Here is a 20,448-nt window from a genome sequence, read left to right as displayed (position 1 = left end):
GGTTTGACATTCAGGACAAAGCCAGTCCCCAGGGTGGTCCTGGCTGGAGACAGGAGCAATGGTATCTGACCTCATCACAGGTGGCCACAGACATCCCTCTGAGGATCCTGATAAGATCACTGGGCACATCAAGGCATATTACGATGTTCTTTGGCTTTGAGGAAACTCTCCAGTATCCCAGTATCCAGGGCCCCAGTGGCAGGTGCTCAGAGCTCTTCGTGCAGGTCCAGGTCCAGGTTGTCCAGAGAGGCCCAATGCACAGGGCCGGGGCTGCCCCCACTCAGAGAGTTCTGGGTGGCAGAGGCACAGTGCAGACACTGCATGATCGTTCTGAGGAGTTCTGGCAGCCTGGCATTCTTCTAAAACTGCTCCAGGATGGCCTCAGCCAGGCTACACTGGCCTGACAGGAACCTGGCCAGTGGGGCATGGGAACGTGTATACCCCTTCTGTCACACACTCTTCCCTCTCCCAGTTCCGATCCTGATCCAAATCTGACTGGTCTCTCCAGTTTCCTTTTATTTTTCCCTTTTATTTTTCCCTATCCTCCCCAAGTGGGAGGGCTCGGGGCTTTTAAGTCAAAGGGTTTGGTGACCCTGGACTCAGGATTCAAAGTTGTTCTGGCCCACAAATGGTTCTCTCTTAGGCCTCAAACTCCTCTGCCGAGGAGAGGAGTCTGAAACTGTTCCCAACTCTGATGCTTTTTAATTTCTTTTCTATAATCCACCCATGACACCAAACAAACTCTCCCTCCTCAGACAGTCTCCTAAATAGGTTCTTCTCTCTGTCTCTCTCTCTGTCTCTCTCTTTCTCTCTCTCTGCACAATAATCTGACAGCCATTAAGGAAAGTTATCCCAAACCACAGCTTTTAGTATGATCTTCCACTGCTCAAAAGAAATTGTTCTCGTCAGAGGGGAATGCCCTGCCACAGAGGCAGGGTGAGATGGGGGTATGAGGGGTGGGAGGGATACTGGGATCCATGGTGGTGGAAAATGGGCACTGGTGGAGGGATGGGTACTTGATCATTGTATAACTGAAACCCAAGCAGAAAAATTTGTAAGTCCACAACTGTACCTCATGGTGTCTCACTAATAAAAATTTTAAAAAATGAAAGAAAGAAAAAAAGAAAGAAATCGTTCTAGTGTCTTTCTCACCTACTAAGCAAATCCATACCCTAAGCTACAGGCTTCTCCCACCCTGGCCTTGCCCTGTTTCCTCGGACCCTTTCTCCTTGTTTCCTTCTTCAGAGCTCCGCCTTCCCACTTGGTGCACTACACTCCTACTACTGCCCTTGCTACTCCCCCCAACAGAGATGACCCCACTCTCCTCCATGCTCCCATAAATCCCTTTCTAACCCACATCCCTGATGAGAGGGACCATCCTGTACCTTCTTTCAGAATTAAATTCTCAAGGCTTCCCCAATTTCTGATTATTCTTGCTTCAGCTCTGCTATGTTTCTGCTTACCACTTGCTGTGAAATTCTGGCTGTGAACACTGCATTCCCTACCTGCCTTTACTTTGTGAACTCTCTCCCTCACCGGAGACTGAGCACCTGAGTGCTGGCACCACATTCTGTTGCGCGTGCACCCCAATGCTAGCACAGCTTTGCCATAATATGGTAGAGGTGCTTGATCAATGTTTAGTAAAGGTGATGTTAAGATCCACCTCTGTTCCCAGAATCCAACTCTCAATCTCCTCAAGTTTCCACTGAACAGTGCTCAATAGCCTGGGTTGAGGGGCTTAGCTTAGATTTCAGTTATACTGTTCACTTAGATTTCTCTCAAGGAACCCAGGCTGTCTGACCCCACTCTTGCTGATGCCTATTGAACAAACATATCACACAGCTATACAGTTCATGCAGACTCTCAGGGTCAGCCCTTCTAACCCCAGGACAAAACAGTCTGTCAGCTGATTACTGATTCATTTCCAGTTACTTATTGAGCCCCTATTGTGCCTCAGGCATCATTCTAGGAAAAAGGCTAGAGGCATTTCTCTTCTTTTATGTCATTCCCATTATGTCCTGGTTTGTGATGCTACTACTGCTTGCCTATCTGTTTGTTTGTTTGTTTGCTTGCTTGCTTGTTTTGGAGGCACACCTGACAGTACTCAGGGTTTATTCCTGCTCTGTGCTTAGTGGTCACTTCTGGTGACCACTAAGCAAGGGCCATATGGACTGCTGAGGATCAAACCGGGGTCAGTCATGTTTAAGACAAATGCCCTGCCCACTGAACTATCTATCTGGCCCCTGTGACGTTATTATTACTAAGAAATATATTTGCTGGACTCTGTCTCCAATTCCTGGCACTGAGTTCTAAAGCCCTTGGAAGTTTCTAACAGATAAGAGTGTTCAGAGCATCTTGTGTTTCAATACTTGGTTTTTGACCCCAATACTTAGCTTCTGACACAGGTCTCCTGAAACCCTTGATTTATGAATAATAGGAAGGTCTTTCATTCTACGGAGGGACACTGGATGCATTCCTGGAGGTTTCGAGGTGGGGGCTGGTCACCCACCAGCTTGGTGAGAAGTTGGCATTTTCAATCCCACTAAGCCCCATTCTGCTGCGAAGGGAGAAGTAAGAAAGTAGGGATAATGATCTACCATGCCTACGTGAATTTCCCATAAAAGGCAGGTCACAGAGGGCTGCCGCTCCCAGCAGGCACGTACATGCCAGCACTGAGACAGGTTGGGGTGTTCCTGTGGCAGGCAGGGAAGGGCCATACCCTCTCCCAAGACCTTGCCCTGTCATCTCCTCCACCTGCTTGTTTAACTGTTTCCTCTAAAACAGTGGTTTTCAGTCTTCTTTTAAAAAATTTATTTTTATTTTATAAAGTTGTTCACAACATTTGATTACAGTTAATATTCAAACACCAATCCCAACACCATTATACCTTCCCACCACCATATTTCGGATGTTTCCATCCTGAACTCCAATCCCTGCTCCAAAGCAGAACCAAAATAATGCATTTTGTATTGTTTATTATGAAAAACTGCTGAAAATCCTACAAAAAAGTATTCTTAGAGGAAAGAGTGTGAAGATTGTTGTATTTCACCCATTAAGTCCTTCTATAAGAGAACACTAACATGTTGTTAATGGTTGAGCCTTGTGTTCTTGGATATTTCCCTCTAAGATTGGTTGCCTCCTACTTTGAACCCCATCAAATGTGGTGCAGTACTCTTGGAATATGGGTAGGGTGTGTCATATGAAGTTTTGCATTCTGGCTGTGCGGTCCTGGAATAGGTTCATTCATGAGTGAGGCTAGGCCCAAGCATGTGGAGAGCGGTCGTGAGCATGGCAGCAGTTGAGTTCTGCAGGTTTTTGACTACCAGGTCCCTTGGGTCCCTTGGGGTGGAGAGAGGTCTCACCTGCCTCCCTCTGGGGCGCTCTGAGTGAAACAGCCTGGCACAGGGTCCAGTGGCATGGTTATGGCAAATGTCATGTTATGCTTTCTGGGAGAGAGGGACATGCGATTTGGATGGTGGCCGGTGATGAGATTATCTGGCACCAGCCAGAGGTGGCTTATGCGGCATGACTGCTGAGTTGCTGAAGATAGGGGGATACAGGTGATGGATCTCTATTCCCAATCCCATTGAATCCAGAGTTCTCAGTCACAAAGTCCTGCATACCTGGGCTATCTGGGATTCACTCTTGGGTGAGACTCAGTCCAAGTGTGTGGAGAGCAGCTGTGAGCATGGCAGGAGAGGTTTTTGGCTGCTGAGGCTGCATCCTTGGGGCAGAAAGGGGTCTCACCCACCCCCCTCTGGGGTGCCCCAAGTGAAACAGCCTGGCATGGGGTCTGGCAGCAGGTTTTCAGCCTTCTTATCCCTGCAGACTGATCCACAGAACCGGTGTTGAATCACTGTTTTGATAAACTGGTAACTGCCATGCAAATATATCAAACCCAAAGAGTAATAGGGACCTTCAATCTTAGCCAGAAGTTCAGAAGTACAAGTGGCAGACAAGTGTACAGGGCAGTCTTTAGTCCTCAACCTGGGGGATCTAATATTCTAAACTCTAGGTAGAAAAGGTCAGCATCGAGCTTATGGACAGCAACCCAAACTGGTGTCCCAAAGAACTACTTGCTGTGAGAAGCACCTCCCAAATCTGGTGCCCAGTTGTGTCAAAAGTGAAGTGGTAAAGAGATATACATTATAATCTTTCAGTACCTGTATTGCAAACCATAATACCCCAAAGGAGGGTATGTGTGAAGAAAAGTATCTGCCATTGAGGAAGGCTGTGTGTGTATGGTTGGGGTTGGGGGGGGGGGAGGTAAGGCATAAGGGAAATTGGGGATAATGATGGTGGGAATGTGCACTGGTGAATGGATGGATGTTAGAACATTGTATGACTGAAACCCAAACATGAACAACTTTGTAACTGTGTATTTCATGGTGATTCCGTTTAAAAAATAATAATAATTAAAGAAGTGAAGTCAATGCCCAAAAGGAGGGAGTGAGAGAGAAACGGGGGAGGGGAGGAAGTGCCTGCCATGGAGGCAGGCAAGAAGTGAAGGGTGGGGGTTATGGGAGGGAAACTGTGGACATTAGTGCATTGGTGGTGGGAAATGTACACTGATGGAGGGGTGGGTGTTGGAATACTGTATGACTGAAATCTGATCATGAACAGCTTTTTGGGGGTCTATCTTACAGTGATTCTATTAAAAAAAGTAAAAAAAAAGAATGTAACTTGGGAAAAATGTATTTTTAAATAAAGTATAATATTATACACAACACACACACACACACACAAAAAAGTAAAGTGCTCTGCAAGACCGTCAAGGACAGCAAGGGGAGAAGACAGAAAGGAAGAGCTGGTATCTCCCCTCCACAGGACCAGCAGAGCTGAGGTTTCCCCATAGTGAGGTTTCATCTTCAGGGGGTCCTATAGCCCTTGTCACAGCCCTCCTGGGTGTTCCCCTATGCCCTCAGCAGGCCCCTTACTGGATCTTCATACCAGAGTCCCAGGGGGGAGGCCAAGCAGCCCCAGTAATTGCCTGTGATGGACTCCAATAACTTCTACAGCTGCTCAAACAGTATGGGAGGGTACTGAGGGGGGCAAGTCTGAGGTGAGGGAGAGGGATATTCCAGAGATAAGAACAAAAGAGACCCAGTCTGTTGCAGACAAGATTCTCAAGTATTGCATCACCTTCAGGCACTAGTGGGAAGGTCCCAAACATCCCTAGAAAGCAGCCTCCCACATCCCCATCTCATCAACTACATAGGGGTGTTTAGCAACAGAGGGTTGCACACCCAGGTTTTTTCCTCAGATGCCTGGAACAGAAGGATTTTCATGCGCTTGGTCTCCAATTCTTGAGCCAACAGGAAGACAGGCAATACACTACACTTAAGGATCATAAAGTAGCCTTCTCCCCAGAATCTGGAGAACCTACCTCCATTCCTCATCTTTCCTCCCACCTGTCACCCACGCAGAGACACTTTTCCAGAGACCTGTCCCACCTAACAATGGACTCCAAACCTATTCTCTGCTTTCCTACCCTAGAGCCTTCTGTCTTGTTTGCCCACTGAAATCAGGTACACACAAGCCACACACAGGGTGTAGGATAACATTGGTTTGTGCTTTGCTGAGTAATACAATGCTCCCGAAGGACTCCCATTTCCTTGGTATTCATCTTTAACTTCTCTATTAATCACTCACTTCCCCTGAGTGGTGACTTGTAAAGTCAAACTCTTCAGAGATCTCTGGATTTGTGTTTGTAAGTGAAATATCGCTTTTCTCTTTCCCTTATGTCCTTGGCATAGTTTACTTTAGAACAATGTCCTTTTCTATAGATACAGGAAGACAGTTAATGCTATGCTTTTGTAACTTGGGACTTAATTGGCTCAGAATAACTTCTGGGTATCTGTCATATTTACTCGACATAAGCCTCAGTTGCCCTTAGTTTCTAGCACCCTAAAAGCAAGGTCCCGACGAGGGACTGGATGGACCCAGGACAAGGTATGAGCTACCCTGGCATCAAACCCGCCAGGTCAAGCACCAAACACTTAACTATAAGAGCATGATCATGGGCAAATTCTACGACAATCCAAAGAGAAACAACTGGAAAAGGACCCTGCTTAGGGTTAGGAAGGGGTCATCTGGCCTGAGCACTGTAGTCTGGGATCTATAGCGAGATGTCCCCAGGAGAGCCACCCTATAAGCTTAATGTATCTCTTACTGTGTCCATACAAAATGACTAACATTAAGAAGTAGAATTAAGATGAATGTTTAAATGGTTGTTGGACTAAGGAAAGGAGAACTGAACCCCTAGATGAAATTCTGCCCTCTAATAATCGCCTAGCAAAGGATCTTTGTTTTAGAAGAGTTCTCCCAGAAGGAAGGGAAGGGCTTTACATATGTTGATTGTGCCATCTCACCTAGGGGTAGTTGCTACCCTGAGTAATCATTCAGGTTGGGGTCTAGACTAAGGTGGAGCAACAGAACAGAGAGTGGGGAGAGGGGAAAGTATCCTGGGGGACAGGAGAAGACAGGGATGAGGGGCAGTATGAGACTAGAATGGGGAGCTGAGTGAGACTGGAACAGGCAGTGGGGAGAATGGAATAAATGGCAACGGATCACCAAGCAGCCTGGCGGCCCTGCTCCCTCCCTCATGCAGCTGCAGGCTGGGGTGGGGAAGCAGCTCATGGCCACTTAATGCACATGTGGTGGGAGAGAGAGACCATGCTGCCTTCACTCATTTATTTCTTGAACACACACAGGGAAACCTAAACATGAGGAGATGTCTAGGATGAGGAAAAAGGAGGGAATACTATAATAGTATCACCGCAGGGGATAAGGCACATGACTGGCATTCAGCTGGCTCCCATTCAGTCCCTGGGACCATTGATTCCCCTAACATCACCAGGAATAGCTCTGAAAGTCCTTAAGCTCTACCAGTATTACCAGCAAATCCCTAGCACCATATCACCACATTCTTAGCTCAGTGTCCAGTTGATAAAGAAACTCAGGGAGGGCTCTCAAGATCTTCTGGGCACCACTTAGGAAGACTGCCCCCAAAAATAGCATTTCTGAGTTCAGGCAAGTATTCACGGCCCCCTCTCTCTATTTCTCCTGACCTGGGTTCCTTGTCCCAACACGGCACTCTGGGGGGGGGGGGGGAGGTATTTACATACACCTCAGTAAGAAAGAATGATGGTTCCTCAAATTCAGACCCTTGACTCTGAATTCTTTGATCTTCCCTTAAGAGTGGGCTACCTGGGGGCTGGAGCAATAGCACAGCAGGTAAGGCATTTGCCTTGTGAGCAGCCAACCCGGGTTTGATCCCCAGCATCCCATATGGTCCCCTGAGCACCACCAGGAGTAATTCCTGAGTGCATGAGCCAGGAGTAACCCCTGTGCATCGCCGGGTGTGACCCAAAAATAAAAAAAAAGGAGTGGGTTATCTCCCTTCTACTTGAGAACCCCTTCCTTGCCATGTGGTCATACTGAAATAAGAACATCATTTCTTAGATGTGAACAGCCAGCCAAGAGAGACACCACTTTCCACTGACGTCCAGGTTCCTCTAGGCCAGGAGAAAGGCTTCCTCCAGGGTTTGTTCTTTTGCTCTCCTGCTGGATGCATGGATGGATATATGAGGGAGAGTAAGGGGAAATGGATACCTAGAGGCAAGGTGACCTATGTCCTGGAAGGATGTTGTCACCTGCCATTTCTCAGGGCCTTGTTTACGGGGCCCCAGGCTTATGATATCCCAAACTTTGTGCAGTGCTCCCCTCAGGTCCTGCATTTACAGACCATCAGTTGAAACTCATGTTCTGGAAGGTGTCATGGTGGCAATGATCTCATTGGTCTGCACAGTCCTATTGTTGGTGGCTACATAGAGGCGAGGAGGGTAAGTGAGAGGGAAAATGTTCTGGGGTAGCTAGAGAGCAAGTGTGAGGGACTTCAGAAGCTGGAGCACAAAGCTCTGTCATCTTCTCTGCCTGTGGCTGGGCTTCTGGCCTGTAAGAGGAAGCGTATGAGTATGACCAAGGAGGAGCTGCAGAGTCCCTGTGGGGTTGAGGGAGGAGGGTGACCAACAGGGGATGCATGTGGGACTCCCATACTGCCTGCTTTTCTCACTAAGCAGGAGAGGAAAGGGCACTTCCCATGCCAGATGTGGAGATGGGGCACTAGTCAGCAGCAGTTATCATCCATATTTTCCCCACCTGGGGAGGGGTGAAAATAGAGGGCTTCCGTGAGTGGGCTGCCCCATGAATGTGTAAAAAGTCTTTCTATATAGCAAGTACTGGGCAGAGTGCTACAGTGAGAAACAAGGGGAAGCAAAGAGAGGAGGAAACAACAGGAGTTCCCAAAGCCTGTGAGGGACAGGCGTGAAGTGGTCTGCCTTCCCCCCCCCCTTCCATCCACACACTACAGGGACTTCCCCTCCCACTCTCCTTCTCATTACCCCCAAAATTCAGGTGCATGCATGCCCTGTTTACAGTCACATGAACACCACTGGCAAATCCATCAGTCTGTGCCGGGAAGGCAAGAATGCACTGTCTGCACTGTCCTGTTGTTCATCGATTTGCTCGAGCAGGCACCAGTAACGTCTAAATTGTGAGACTTGTTACTGTTTTTGGCATATCGAATATGCCACGGGGAGCTAGCTTGCCAGGCTCTGCTGTGAGGGCAGGATACTCTCAGTAGCTTGCCGGGCTCTCCAAAAGGGATGGAGAAATTGAACCCGGGTCAACCACGTGCAAGGCAAATGCCCTACCCACTGTGCTATAGTATATATTGAAGGCAAGAATGCCTGAACAAATAATGGGATTCCTCTGAGCAAAGACAGACGAGCCCATCAGTGACTCCTCCCTGCTGCTAAAAAAGCATATTCCTCTCTCCCACACTGCTCACCTGCTCTCTCACTGGAGGACTCAGACTGAAAAAGGGTTAAGTAACTGAGTAACTGCATATCAGGTCAAGGCCTGGGAATTCCCAGAGGCAGCTGGAGGAAGCTGCCTGCCCAAGGAGTGTCCAAAAGACACCTGAGGTTCCCAGCTTTCTATCACAGGGGAATACCACTCAGACCTTTCTCCTTGGGTGGGGTCCTCCAGACCCCCTCACCTCCCTCACCTAAGAGATGTGCTTGAACTTCAGGTAATGGTTCCTTCAGACCCCGGTGAAGTTGAAGAGCTGGCATGGCCTATGCAGATGTCCACCATGGGGTTGCTCATTGGTGATGGGCCACTGCAGGGCACAGGATGTATTACAGAGATATGTTGCTACAGGTGGGAATGCCCAGGCACCAGTGGTTAACGGAACACAGTCAGCTGCAGTAACTTGCAGTGCTCGACCAGTGGGCACCTCAGTACATGTGTAAAGGCTGTGGAGGAGACCAGGAAGACCATGCCAGGGGAGAGTGCTGAGATATGTATGGGAGGGCTGTAGTGGGGGAGGACTATGCAGGGATGGCCATTCAGGAGGCCCAGATAGGGAGGATCATTCCAAGAGAATTGGGTAGGAGGACTTTGAGAGAAGGGCTTTGTAGGCAGACCATAAGGGGAGGATGACGTGGAGAGGAATGTGCAGGAAGGATCCTGCAGGTCATGTACAAGGTACATGTAGGTCAAATGAGAAGAACTGTTCAAAGGATCATGCAGGGAGGACCATGCAGAGAATCATAAACAGAGAATGGGTAAGGGAGAACCATTTGGGAAGGGAGGATTGTGTGTGGATAACTTTGTACGATCTTAGTAAGGAGGCCATGTCAGAAAAATCATGCACGGCCAGCAGAGGATGTGAGGCGCTAAACCCCTATCACTTTGCTCCTGCAGTAGCCCAGGCCTTAACAGGGACGCTAAAGTTCCCAGGAGCACTTCCAGGGCACGCATAAGGAGGAACTAGTGACAGAGGAGACAGGGGACAAAGGGTGAGCTGTCTCAGTCACAGGCACTGAATGGGGAGAAGAGCCAGCAAGTATTCTGAGGCATGGGAGAGAGGAAAGGTGGGCAGCATCCACCATTCTTGTAGGGGCCCCACACATGACTCCTGTCTGGTCAGTGGCAAGGAGACTGGGAGAAAGAAGAACCTGAGATCCTGGAAAAGTTTAGGGGAAAGGAAGACATGAGATAAGGGGACAAACTACCTCAGACAGTAGGGAGCAATCACGAACAAGGTTACAGGGTAGATACAGCTTTAGAGACAGAAGCAAGGATGGGATGAGTCCCTCTAGACAAAGGGCTGTGGTCACAGCAGGCATCTGTGACTAGAAGACAGTGGTGCGAGGTGTGAAGTCCTGGTCAAGGTTGGGGTGAGACCAGATTCACAGATTCCGGGACAGAGGAAACAGGAGCCGGCCAGGGGATAAGGAATTTGCAAGTCATGTGGGAGGGACGGAGAAAGGGTAGCTCTATCCAGAAATAGGTGCAGGAATGAAGACAGCTCCCTTTCTCACTGTAATCACCTGGAGACAAAATCTGCTTGACTTAACCTGGCAGTAACTTAGCACTGCTGCATCGCCCCCTACCAGGTGCTCACCTACAGTGGGAGTGCCTGTCTCAGGGGCTTCCAGGCTTTGGTCTTGACGGGGGCGGTGTCATGGCTATAGGTGCAGGCCTTGTTGGGAAGCTGGACGTGGATGTTCAGGCTGCTGCTAACCCCTACAGGGTGGTATGCAGATTTATTTTTTGGTGAGGATCCTGGGATAAGGGTAAGGGTGATGTCGGTGGACCCCACGGGTGGCTCATGTGAGTCCAGAGGAGAGAAAGACAGTCACTCTCTCTCACTCCACCTCTGCCACCCAAGAGTCCCTGGGTAGGCTAGGATCGGTAAAGTCTGCAGTGAGCACCTGCTCAGCACAGGCCTAAGCGCTGCCAGCCCCACAAGGTGGCCATCAAGACACACCTGAAGTCCGCTTGGTCTTCTCGGCACGGGAGTTGATCCCCGCCACCCGATTGCTCGGGGAGCCACGGACTCAAGTTGGGGTGAGAATTTGCTCTTTGCAGGAAAGGAGAGACCAGTCCCAAGCCTTACCCGGGGTTTCTAGGGTTCTTGTCTCGCTCACAGAAAAGAATTTCAGGAGTAGACAAGCAGTGAAGTAACAGATTTTATTTGGAGGCTTTTGGAGAGGGAGAGAAAAGGATAAGCAGATAAGCGGGGGAATGGAGAGTAAGGGAGAGAGAGTAACGCATCCAGGGAGAACGTGGGCTTCTTCGAGGGTGGAGAGAGCCCCAAATGGGTTCTTGAGCTGGCTCTTATAGATCCTTCTGTCTCGAAATGTTCTGGAATCTCCTTGGGGCTGGGTCGCTGGAGTTAATCGGATTGAAAGGGGGGTCCGAGAATCTTTGGAATGTCCTGGAATCTCCTTGGGGCTGGCTCGCTGGAGTTAACCGGATTGAAAGGGAGGTTCGAAGATTTTCAAAAAAGAGGAATTTCATGGGGAGGAGGCCCATATCTTCAGGGTCTGGGGATGGTCTTATCAGGTCTTTGTTTTCTGTATCCACGAGGTGGATCAGTCCTAGAATTCTTCTTCGATGAAACTTTGTTAATTCAAGTTTCATCACCAAGGGCCTTTCCCTATCTACCTGCCTACATCAAGGGGAAGGTCTGAACCACACTCAGCAGTGCTCAAGGACTACTCCTGGTTCTGTGCTCAGGTTTCACTTCCTGCAGCGCTCAGGGGGAATATCATGTATCAAATCTAGTTGACCACAGCAAGGCAAGCACCCAGCCAGATCAATTCACTCAACAGAATTTTGTCTGTCTCTTTCTCTGTCTCTGTGCCTCTCTGTCTCCTTTATCCACACCCTAATCCCACTTCCCAACATAGCAGACTGGATTGATCTGGCTGGGGTGTGCGGGATGCACTGGAATGAGGAATGAAGACAGCTCCCCTTCTCATTGTAATCACCTGGAGACAAAATCTGCATGACTTAACCTGGCAGAAACCTGTCACTGTTGCATCCCCCCATCAAACCCTCCAACAACACACACACACACACACACACACACACACACTCTCCAGGTCCCTAACTCCATATTTGTGGTCCTTGTGATTTTTCCCACTCAGATAAACACTGTCTGAAGATCAGGTTTATGTCTGCCAAAGAGAATATCTTATTGGCTGCCATAAAACTTTTGAGGAATGGAATTTAGTTACTCAATGGCTCAGTCTATCCTGTTAAGCACAGGTGCCTCCTTCCAAGACCTCAGACCCCTGTGTGACAATCCCTCCTAGGGACTGTCCTAGAGAAATCCAGGCCACTTGCCCTCTCAACTCCCTTTATTCTTTTTTTTTTTAGTGAAAAACGATGAGGTACAGTTATAGACTTAGAAATTTTTGTGCTTGGGTTTCAGTTATACAGTGATCAAGTACCCATCCCTCCACCAGCGCTCATCCTCCACCACCACGGGTCCCAGCATCCCTCCTACCCCCCATCCCCCCCTGCCTCTGTGGCAGGGCATTCCCCCTTGTTCTCTCTCTCTCCTTTTGGGTCCTGTGGTTTGCAAGAGAGGCATTGAGTGGCAATCATGTTTGGTCTATAGTCTACTTTCAGCATGCTTCTCCCACCCTGGGAGGATCCTCCCAACATCCTTTATTTGGTGCTCTCTTCTCTATCTGAGCTTCCTTTTCCCCTAGCACATGTGGCTGGCCTCCAAGTCATGGAGCAAAATTCCTGGTACTAATCTCGGCCACTCCTGAGTGTTAATCTCCCATTTTGTTGCTTTATGTTCCCCAGATGAATGCAATCTTTCTCTTCCTATCCCGCTCTTTCTGACTCATTTTGCTTAACATAATACTTTCCATGTAGTACCACTTGTATGTAAATTTCATGACTTCATCATTTCTAACAGCTTCATAGTACTCCATTATGTAAATGTACCAAAGTTTCTTTAACCAGTCATCTGTTCTCGGGCACTCAGGTTTTTTCCAGATTCTGGCTATTGTAAAGAGTGCTACAATGAACAAACAGATGTCATTTCGACTATACTTTTTTGCCTCTCCGGGGAATATTCCCAGGAGTGGTATTGCTGGGTCAAATGGGAGATCAAATTCTAATTTTTTGAGAATCGTCCATACTGTTTTCCAAAAGGCTTGGACCAGTTGACATTCCCACCAGCAGTGAAGGAGGGTCCCTTTCTCGCCACATCCACGCCAGCACCCGTTGCTTTTGTTCTTTTGGATATGGGCCAGCCTCTGTGGTGTGAAATGATATCTCATTGTTGTTTTGATCTGCATTTCCCTGATGATTAGTGATGTAGAGCATTTTCTCATGTGCCTTTTAGCCATTTGGATTTCTTCTTTGCGAAAGTTTCTGTTCATTTCCTCGCCCCATTTTTTGATGGGGTTGGGTGCTTTCTTCTTGCGGAGTTCAGCCAGTACCTTGTATATCCTTGATATAAACCCCTTGTCGGATGTGTATTTGGCGAATATCCTTTCCCATTCTGTAGACTGTCTTTGTATTTTGGTCACTGTTTCTTTTGAGGTGCAGAAGTTTCTTAGTTTAAGATAGTCCCATTTGTCTATCTCTGTTTTCACTTGCTTGGCCAGTGGCATGACATCTTTGAAGATACCATTAGCCTCAATATCATGGAGGGTTTTGCCAACTTTGTCTTCAATGAACTTTATGGAACCTGGTCTGATGTTGAGGTCATAAATCCATTTTGATCTTACTTTTGTGCATGGCGTTAGGCAGAGATCTGAGCCCACTTTTTTGCATGTAACCGTCCAGTTTTGCCAGCACAATTTATTAAAGAGACTTTCCCTGCTCCATTTCACTTTTCTTGCCCCCTTATCGAAGATTAGATGATCACATGCTTGGGACTTTATTCTTATGGCTCACCAAGAGCTGAGACCCTGTCCCCAACATGAAAATTCCACTTGGAGGCTGAGGGAAGAGATGATTGCCTTTTGTATTCACTGAAATGGTGATAGGCAAGCATTACTTTCCTTTCAATTTCAAATCAAATCTCATTGATGGTGCAGTAGCATTTTAGGTCAGTGCTCTTGCTGGACACAGAGATGCACCAGGTGACTTGGCAAGCAATCTGGTCGGCATGAGGGGCAGGGAAGTAGGTTTTCCTTTCCATCCCTTCCCTTCCTTTAAAGATAACTGGAATGACAACTGCAATAAGGATAGCCCCATTTATGGAGTTTCCGGCTGTGTTGCTGTGCTAAGACACTCTGGAGACCAGTCTCATTTGTTCCTCTCAGCAGCCATAATTCACAGTGTTATATTTATCTTCATTCCACAGATAAGGAAAGAAAGTCATCTCCCCACAGTGAGATGGGTGTGAAATCATTAAACTACAGCTGAAGGCAAGACAGAAGGGGATAGTAGGGCTTCCAGGAGCTCCAGGAACACCCCCTTCTCTCCCTGATTCCTGCCTTCCCCAGGTCTCTGACTTTCCACTTCTAGAACAAAGGAAAATGATTGAAGGGGGCTGGAAGGAGAGGACAGTGGGTCAGGTCTTTGCCTTGCATGCAGCCAAGCCGGGTTGATCCCCTACATCTCATAAGGTCTCCCAAGCACCACCAAGGGCAATCTCTGGGAGCAGAGTCAAGAGTAGCCCCTGACCATCATTGAGTATGACCAAAACAAAATAAACAAACAAAAAATTAAAACTGGAAGAGAAATAGAGGAAATAAAAGTACATTCTGGGTCCCCTGTATAATGACTCCCTTTCCTATCAAGGTACAAGGAAGGGACCAAGAAAAGGGAAAGAAAGAAGGGATAACAACTAAGTTTCTATAGCAACAACATTTCTTTTTTTTTCCAATTTATTTATTTATTGAATCACTGTGGGAAAGGTTACAAAGCTTTCAGGTTTAGGCCTCAGTCATGCAAATATCAAACACATTTCCCTTTACCAATACTTATTTTTTACCATGAAGAACCCCAATAAGACCTCACCCCCCACCCCTCCCAGACCCTGTGAGGCAGATGAATTCTAGTTAACACTCTATCTGCTTTGATTAGATTCATTGTTTCATTAAAAGATTCATCACTATTATTTAGAGTTTACCCGCCCCCCAAATCAGACATGCTGAAAAAGCATTGTGAAGTGATTTGCTTTCTACAGCTGGGTTCAAGAATTAAATGTTGGTTTTGGATTTCTGCTATTTTACTTATTGACCCTGGAAGTATTTCTACTGAAAGTCAGATAGTTAAGAAATTGGTTTCTGTGCTCTGGAGTCGTGGCTGTGCTGGGGAGCCGCTAGTGGGGGGTAACTGGTGGCCTAGGTAGGGCGTGAAGGGCGGACCGAAACGACCCCCTTCCCATGAGGTTTTAGTCGCCCCTACACCCCCGGCTCATACCTGCTGTCCACAAGGCTCCCATGCGGCCGCCATCTTTCTTTCCAGGGAGGAAAGGGCGAATGGGGCAACACCCTTTCCCCTCCGGACAGACATGATGGCCTGGATTACGCATAGTCCTTTCACTTTTCTGCTCCAAGCTGCCGGGTTCTGCATTAAGTCCTTGTGCTCCTGGGGCCGTGGCTGTGCTGGAGAGCCACTCGCGGGGGGCAACTGGTGACCTCGGTAGGGCGTGAAGGACGGACCGGAACGCCCCCCTTCCCATGAGGTTTTAGTCGCCCCCACACCCCCGGCTCATACCTGCTGTCCACAAGGCTCCCATGTGGCCGCCATCTTTCTTTCCAGAGAAGAGAGGGCGAATGGGGCAACACCCTTTCCCCTCCGGGCGGACATGATGGCCTGGATTAACGCATAGTCCGTTCACTTTTCTGCTCCAAGCTGCTGGGTTCTGCATTAAGTCCTTGTGTTTCTGGGGCTGTGGCCGTGCTTCAAACTTAACTCTGATTTTCAGGGAGAAACGTTGGGTGGTTTACTTCCCATTGATCACTTTGTATATAGAGAGATGTCATGCGGCCACTTACGCGGCCGCACGGTTTTAAGGAAAAGTCCTAGTTCCTGCATACTCGAGCTGTGCTTGTAGAAGCTTCTGGTCACCGGGGTTCCATCTGGGGGAGGCAGGATGCGGTACCTACCCCATCTGGGACTTCCCGGTGATCTCGGCTCTTTTTGGAACCTGTTTTTTTCTTTTTCTCCAGGAGCTGTGGGTCCCGCCCTCCATGTGACCCTTCTCTTCCGGCTGTATGCTGTAAAGATGGTAGCAACAACATTTCTGGAACCACCAAAGCCCAGAGTTCAAGCTCTTTGCCCTGCCTCACAACCTGAGACAGTTGTAAGTGCAGCTCCCCAGAGCCTCACTGGGTCTAAGAAGCTAATTCACCTTCTTGCCTGGAGCAAATGAGCTCCTCCCCCAACTCAACCCCCAGTTCTCCCACTGACAGCACTTCTATGGCCTCACTACATCCTCCTTCTGGGGTCCACTGCTGCCAGCTCAAAACATAACTTAGGGCTGGAGCAATAGCACAGCGGGTAGGGCATTTGCCTTGCACGCAGCAGACCCGGGTTCAATTCAATTCCCAGCATCCCATATGGTTCCCCGAGCACTGCCAGGAGTAATTCCTGAGTACATGAACCAGGAGTAACTCCTGTGCATCACCGGATGTGACCCCAAAAGCAAAAAAAAGAAAAAAACACCATAACTTAGCTCCCCCAGCCACTCCTGATTCTTCACTGACCAGCCCTCTACTTGTCTTGCCCTAGAAATAGATCCTCCTCAGCTATATTTTTCCAAGTTTACGATTGGGTTTCAGTCACGTTCTGTCATTCATCTCTCCATCTGTATGCATTTCCCACCACCAATGTCCCCAGTTTCCCTCCCACCCCACTCCCTCAACCTACTTCTATGGCAGGCACCTCTCTCTCTCTCTCTTTTTCTCTCCCTTCTCTCTCCTCTCTCTCTCTGTCTCCCTGTCTCTCTGTCTCTTTGTCTGTCTGTCTGTCTGTCTCTCTCTCTCCTTTTGGGCATTATGGTTTGCAATACATGTACTGAAAGGTTAGATGCTAACACAAAGCCCCAAACTCCTGCTACAAAGCACTACTTGTCATATTCAAATAGATGCCAGCAAGGAAGAGGGGCTCAGGACTTTGCAGGGGCAGAGGGTAGACATGTGCTTTTGCTGGACAAGACTCTGCATCACCCTAGAGACTGGCTTCTCATTGGGACATGATATTGTAAATGTGTTTACATTTGCTTATGTTGTAAGCCAGAAAGAGCCATGCCAACTTGCATGTCTAAAACCAGGAAATGTTTAGATACCAACGCACCTGGGTACTTGTCTCACTTAGGGGCAGTCTTGTTTCAGTAAGGTTCTAGTAAAGTCATATGTGCCCTACTGTCCCCATGGACCTACATCCCATGGGTGTGGAGACCACAGGTGTCTGAAACTTTTCGGGCTGGCACATTTCGGGCTGACCTTTCTGGAAGTCCAGGTCACACCTTGCCAGTTCCTCGGCCATCTATCACAGGGTCCTCCAGAACCTGGTCAATCACATACCTAGTGAGAGGAAAGAAGCGTTTCTCTCACCATGCATGTAGCCAATCACTCTCCCCAAACAGTGCCTCGCTGCTTATCACTGGAGAAAGGCAGACCAGTCCTGCCCCACCCTTGCCCCATCCCCACCCTCCTCTGCATTCCCACCATATTGATTCACCGCCACCCAGTCTGCGAAGTGTGCTGCCCGAGGTAAGGGGAGCACAGAAGGAACAGGAGGTCCTGGGCTGGTGGGGGAGAGGAGACCAAGGAGGTGAGTGTGGAGAGAATAGGGGATGGGAACAGCATTCTGGATAGGAAAGTAGAAAACGGAGCTAGAAGGCAGGAAGCTAGAGCTGTGCCTCTGCACAGGAAGGGGAAGGAAACGGCAAAGGCTCAGGCAGGCCGGTCAGCGCTGCCCATGGAACGTCTAGGTCAGGGGAGAGGAGGAAATGGAAGGAGAAAGGCCAGTCTTGGACTCTCAGAACAAACTTCTCCTTTCTATCCTGACCAGTCACCCGTGGAGAAGGAGGAGACTGAAACTGAAGGTACAAAGGAAAGGAAGGAAATCCGAGGTTTCCTCAGGCTGGAGGAGGGTCTGCATCACATCCCACATGCAAGTGACATGCCAGAAATATGCAGATTCGCACAGCCGCTTTCTGTCCAAAGCCAAGTCATTGGACTCCAGCAACTTGTCACTCCACACTGCTACAAGCAGGAATAGTGAGGCCATCCCTCAGTCCCAGAGGGGTACTTAATAATTCATAGATTAAACTGCCAGCTGAGTCTGCATTTGAGCGGGAGTTTCCAACGGGGGACAGGGACCTCTAAGTCCGTTGTCTGGAGGAGTAAGATAAGCCCTGCGTGAACAGGTTGGTTCTTTCTGGATCAGAAACGTCTGCCTCTGTCCCCACCTCTGCCTTTTGCCTTTAGAGCACAGTTTTTTGTCTGAGTGGTTTGTCAGTGTGGTGGTGTTCAGTTTTTTTTTTCTTTTTTTGGTCACACCTGGCATTGCATAGGGGTTACTCCTGGCTCATGCATTCAGGAATTACTTCTGGCGGTGCTCAGGGGACCATATGGGATGCTGGGGATTGAACCCAGGTGCATGCAAGGCAAACACCCTATCTGCTGTGCTATCATTCCAGCCCCGGTGGTGTTCAGTTTAGGTGACGTCCTTACCTAGGGCTTGCTGTGTACCTGACCCATGCCACCTAGCCTGGAAACAAGAAGACATCTGTGCCTGACACATCTCCAGGAGAAAGAGGCATGCATGAGCAGAGATTTTTCAGAGGAAGGCACCTTTCCAGACATGGTAGATCCTGGTGCCAGATGCCCTGGCTGTGGAGAAAATAGATCCATGGGAGCCAGGAAAGAGGCCAGGAAGGGCCCCTAAGAGCCACAGGCACCAGTCCAAGGAAGGGGATTGCCCAATGTGGTTGAACTTCCTTGGATCAAGCCAGGGAATGGGCTTAGGGAGGAGGTGGACAATGTGAGCCAGGAAAAGACTGAGGGGAATGTCCCATCTCTGCCTCCCCAGATCTTGTTTCCTCTTGGAGAATGTGGCCCCAAGGAGCCATGTTTGTGGCCCTGCCCCACCTTGGGCCCATCCTGGTCTGGCTGCTCACGGGCCGCCGCGGAATGTCTTCCTGGTGTGACAACCCGAGGAAGCTGCCCTGGTGCCCACACCACAAAGTCTTGTTACTTGTGTGGACGACTATCTACTCTGTCATGGGGTGAGCATCCCTTTCTAAGCCATGGCCAAGGCACCCACAGGGAGTACCTGGGCTACTGAAGACACAGCTCTCCAGAGGGGTGGCCCCCTGGCCCAGTCCTGGTCCGTCATCCCTCTCCTTTGAACCTCTCCATGTCTCCCCTCTTTGTCCCCATCTTACTGTGCCTGACTCCCCCCTCACTTCCATCCATCCTTCAGATGATTCCTGGACAGTGGTTTTCATTTACCCTTCCCATTTTAGGACATTTCCTGTCACCTTCAAAATATAATGTTATATATGGTACTTCTGGATCATGTCATGATACTATAACCTCTGTATAAAGATTTCTATTATAGTTCTTTCTGCCTTAGCAGTCTACAAAGTAGTTCTTGTTTTTATACCATGGAGGCCTACGGAGGGTGAAAACCACAGGCCCAGACCCAGGCTCTCATTTTAACCCACAGAGAAGCCCCCTTGGTGACCACCAGTGTTCCTTTGAGGGTTTCTCACCATCTCCCCACAGCTATGCTTCCTACCTGGTGTGGAAGGACCTTGGAGGGGGCTTTGGCCGGCCCCTGGCCCTGCCTCTCGGCCTCTACGCCACTCAGCTTGCCATCAGCTGGACCGTCCTGATTTTCTTATTTGTGACCCAAAACTCTGGTCTGGTAAGACAGGGGTTTGGAAGCAGGGGTGAGCCCAAGCCCCGGAAGCACAGAGCAGAGCAGGCTGGTCAGGGGACAAGGGAATAGGCAGGCTGCTCTGCACTCCGGGGAGAGCCTAGACACCCGGGGTCCAGGGTGCTGTGAGAGGTGAACGGCCACCTGCCTGACCTCCCTGGGTCCCGCCTAGGCACTATTGCACCTGCTGTTGCTCTATGGGCTGGTGCTGAGCACAGCATTCATCTGGCAGCCCATCAACAAGCTGGCGGCTCTGCTCCTGCTGCCCTACCTGGCCTGGCTCACCGTATCAACCTCTATCACCTACCACCTGTGGAAGGACAGCCTCTGTCCCAAGCAGCAGACTCAGCCTATGGGACAAAGGGCCCACTGAGGCAGGGGTATGGCACTGGGGATGGGGCAAAGCAGGGGTACAGGAAACCACCAGCTGGGCGGTGGAAGGTGGAGAAAAGGGAGGCGCAGGGAAGGAGCCAAGGACTGAAGAGTCCTGAGGGGGGATCTGATCCAATGGAACCACTTGTCCTGGTCTGCTAGGCCCAGTTCTACTCCAAACTCATATGCATGGGAAAGAGGAGGGAGTCTTTTAAACTGCTATGTCCTGCTCTAATAAACGTTCAATTCACTATCTCCATGAACAGAACCCCTGGAGGGCCTGCTGGAAAGTGAATGTGAGTGCCACGTCCAGGGCTGCCAGGGGACTGAGGAACACGTCCCTATGCC

General features: G+C 49.1%; 2 protein-coding genes across 2 annotated transcripts; one reads left to right on the top strand and one right to left on the bottom strand.

Moving 5' to 3' along the window:
- Nucleotides 1-206: 206 nt before the first annotated feature.
- UNC5CL (unc-5 family C-terminal like) lies at nucleotides 207-9,345 on the bottom strand. The gene is given in 7 exon segments (XM_056137332.1): nucleotides 207-359; nucleotides 4,938-5,057; nucleotides 5,247-5,305; nucleotides 8,059-8,160; nucleotides 8,852-8,876; nucleotides 9,113-9,222; nucleotides 9,225-9,345. Coding segments are annotated over 7 exon segments (690 nt in total).
- A 9,547-nt stretch (nucleotides 9,346-18,892) lies between these two features.
- Nucleotides 18,893-20,101, top strand: TSPO2 (translocator protein 2). Its single transcript, XM_056137331.1, has 3 exons — nucleotides 18,893-19,072; nucleotides 19,575-19,716; nucleotides 19,901-20,101. Exons 1-3 carry the CDS (start codon nucleotides 18,897-18,899, stop codon nucleotides 20,099-20,101), a joined length of 519 nt encoding a protein of 172 aa, XP_055993306.1. The 5' UTR covers nucleotides 18,893-18,896.
- The last annotated feature ends 347 nt before the right edge of the window (nucleotides 20,102-20,448 follow it).

This window comes from Sorex fumeus, unplaced genomic scaffold, assembly GCF_029834395.1.
Source record: "Sorex fumeus unplaced genomic scaffold, SorFum_2.1 ptg000123l, whole genome shotgun sequence".
Lineage (NCBI taxonomy): Eukaryota > Metazoa > Chordata > Mammalia > Eulipotyphla > Soricidae > Sorex > Sorex fumeus.
The sequence above is the reverse complement of the archived record's forward strand: the minus strand, read 5'-3'. Positions and strand labels throughout refer to the sequence as shown.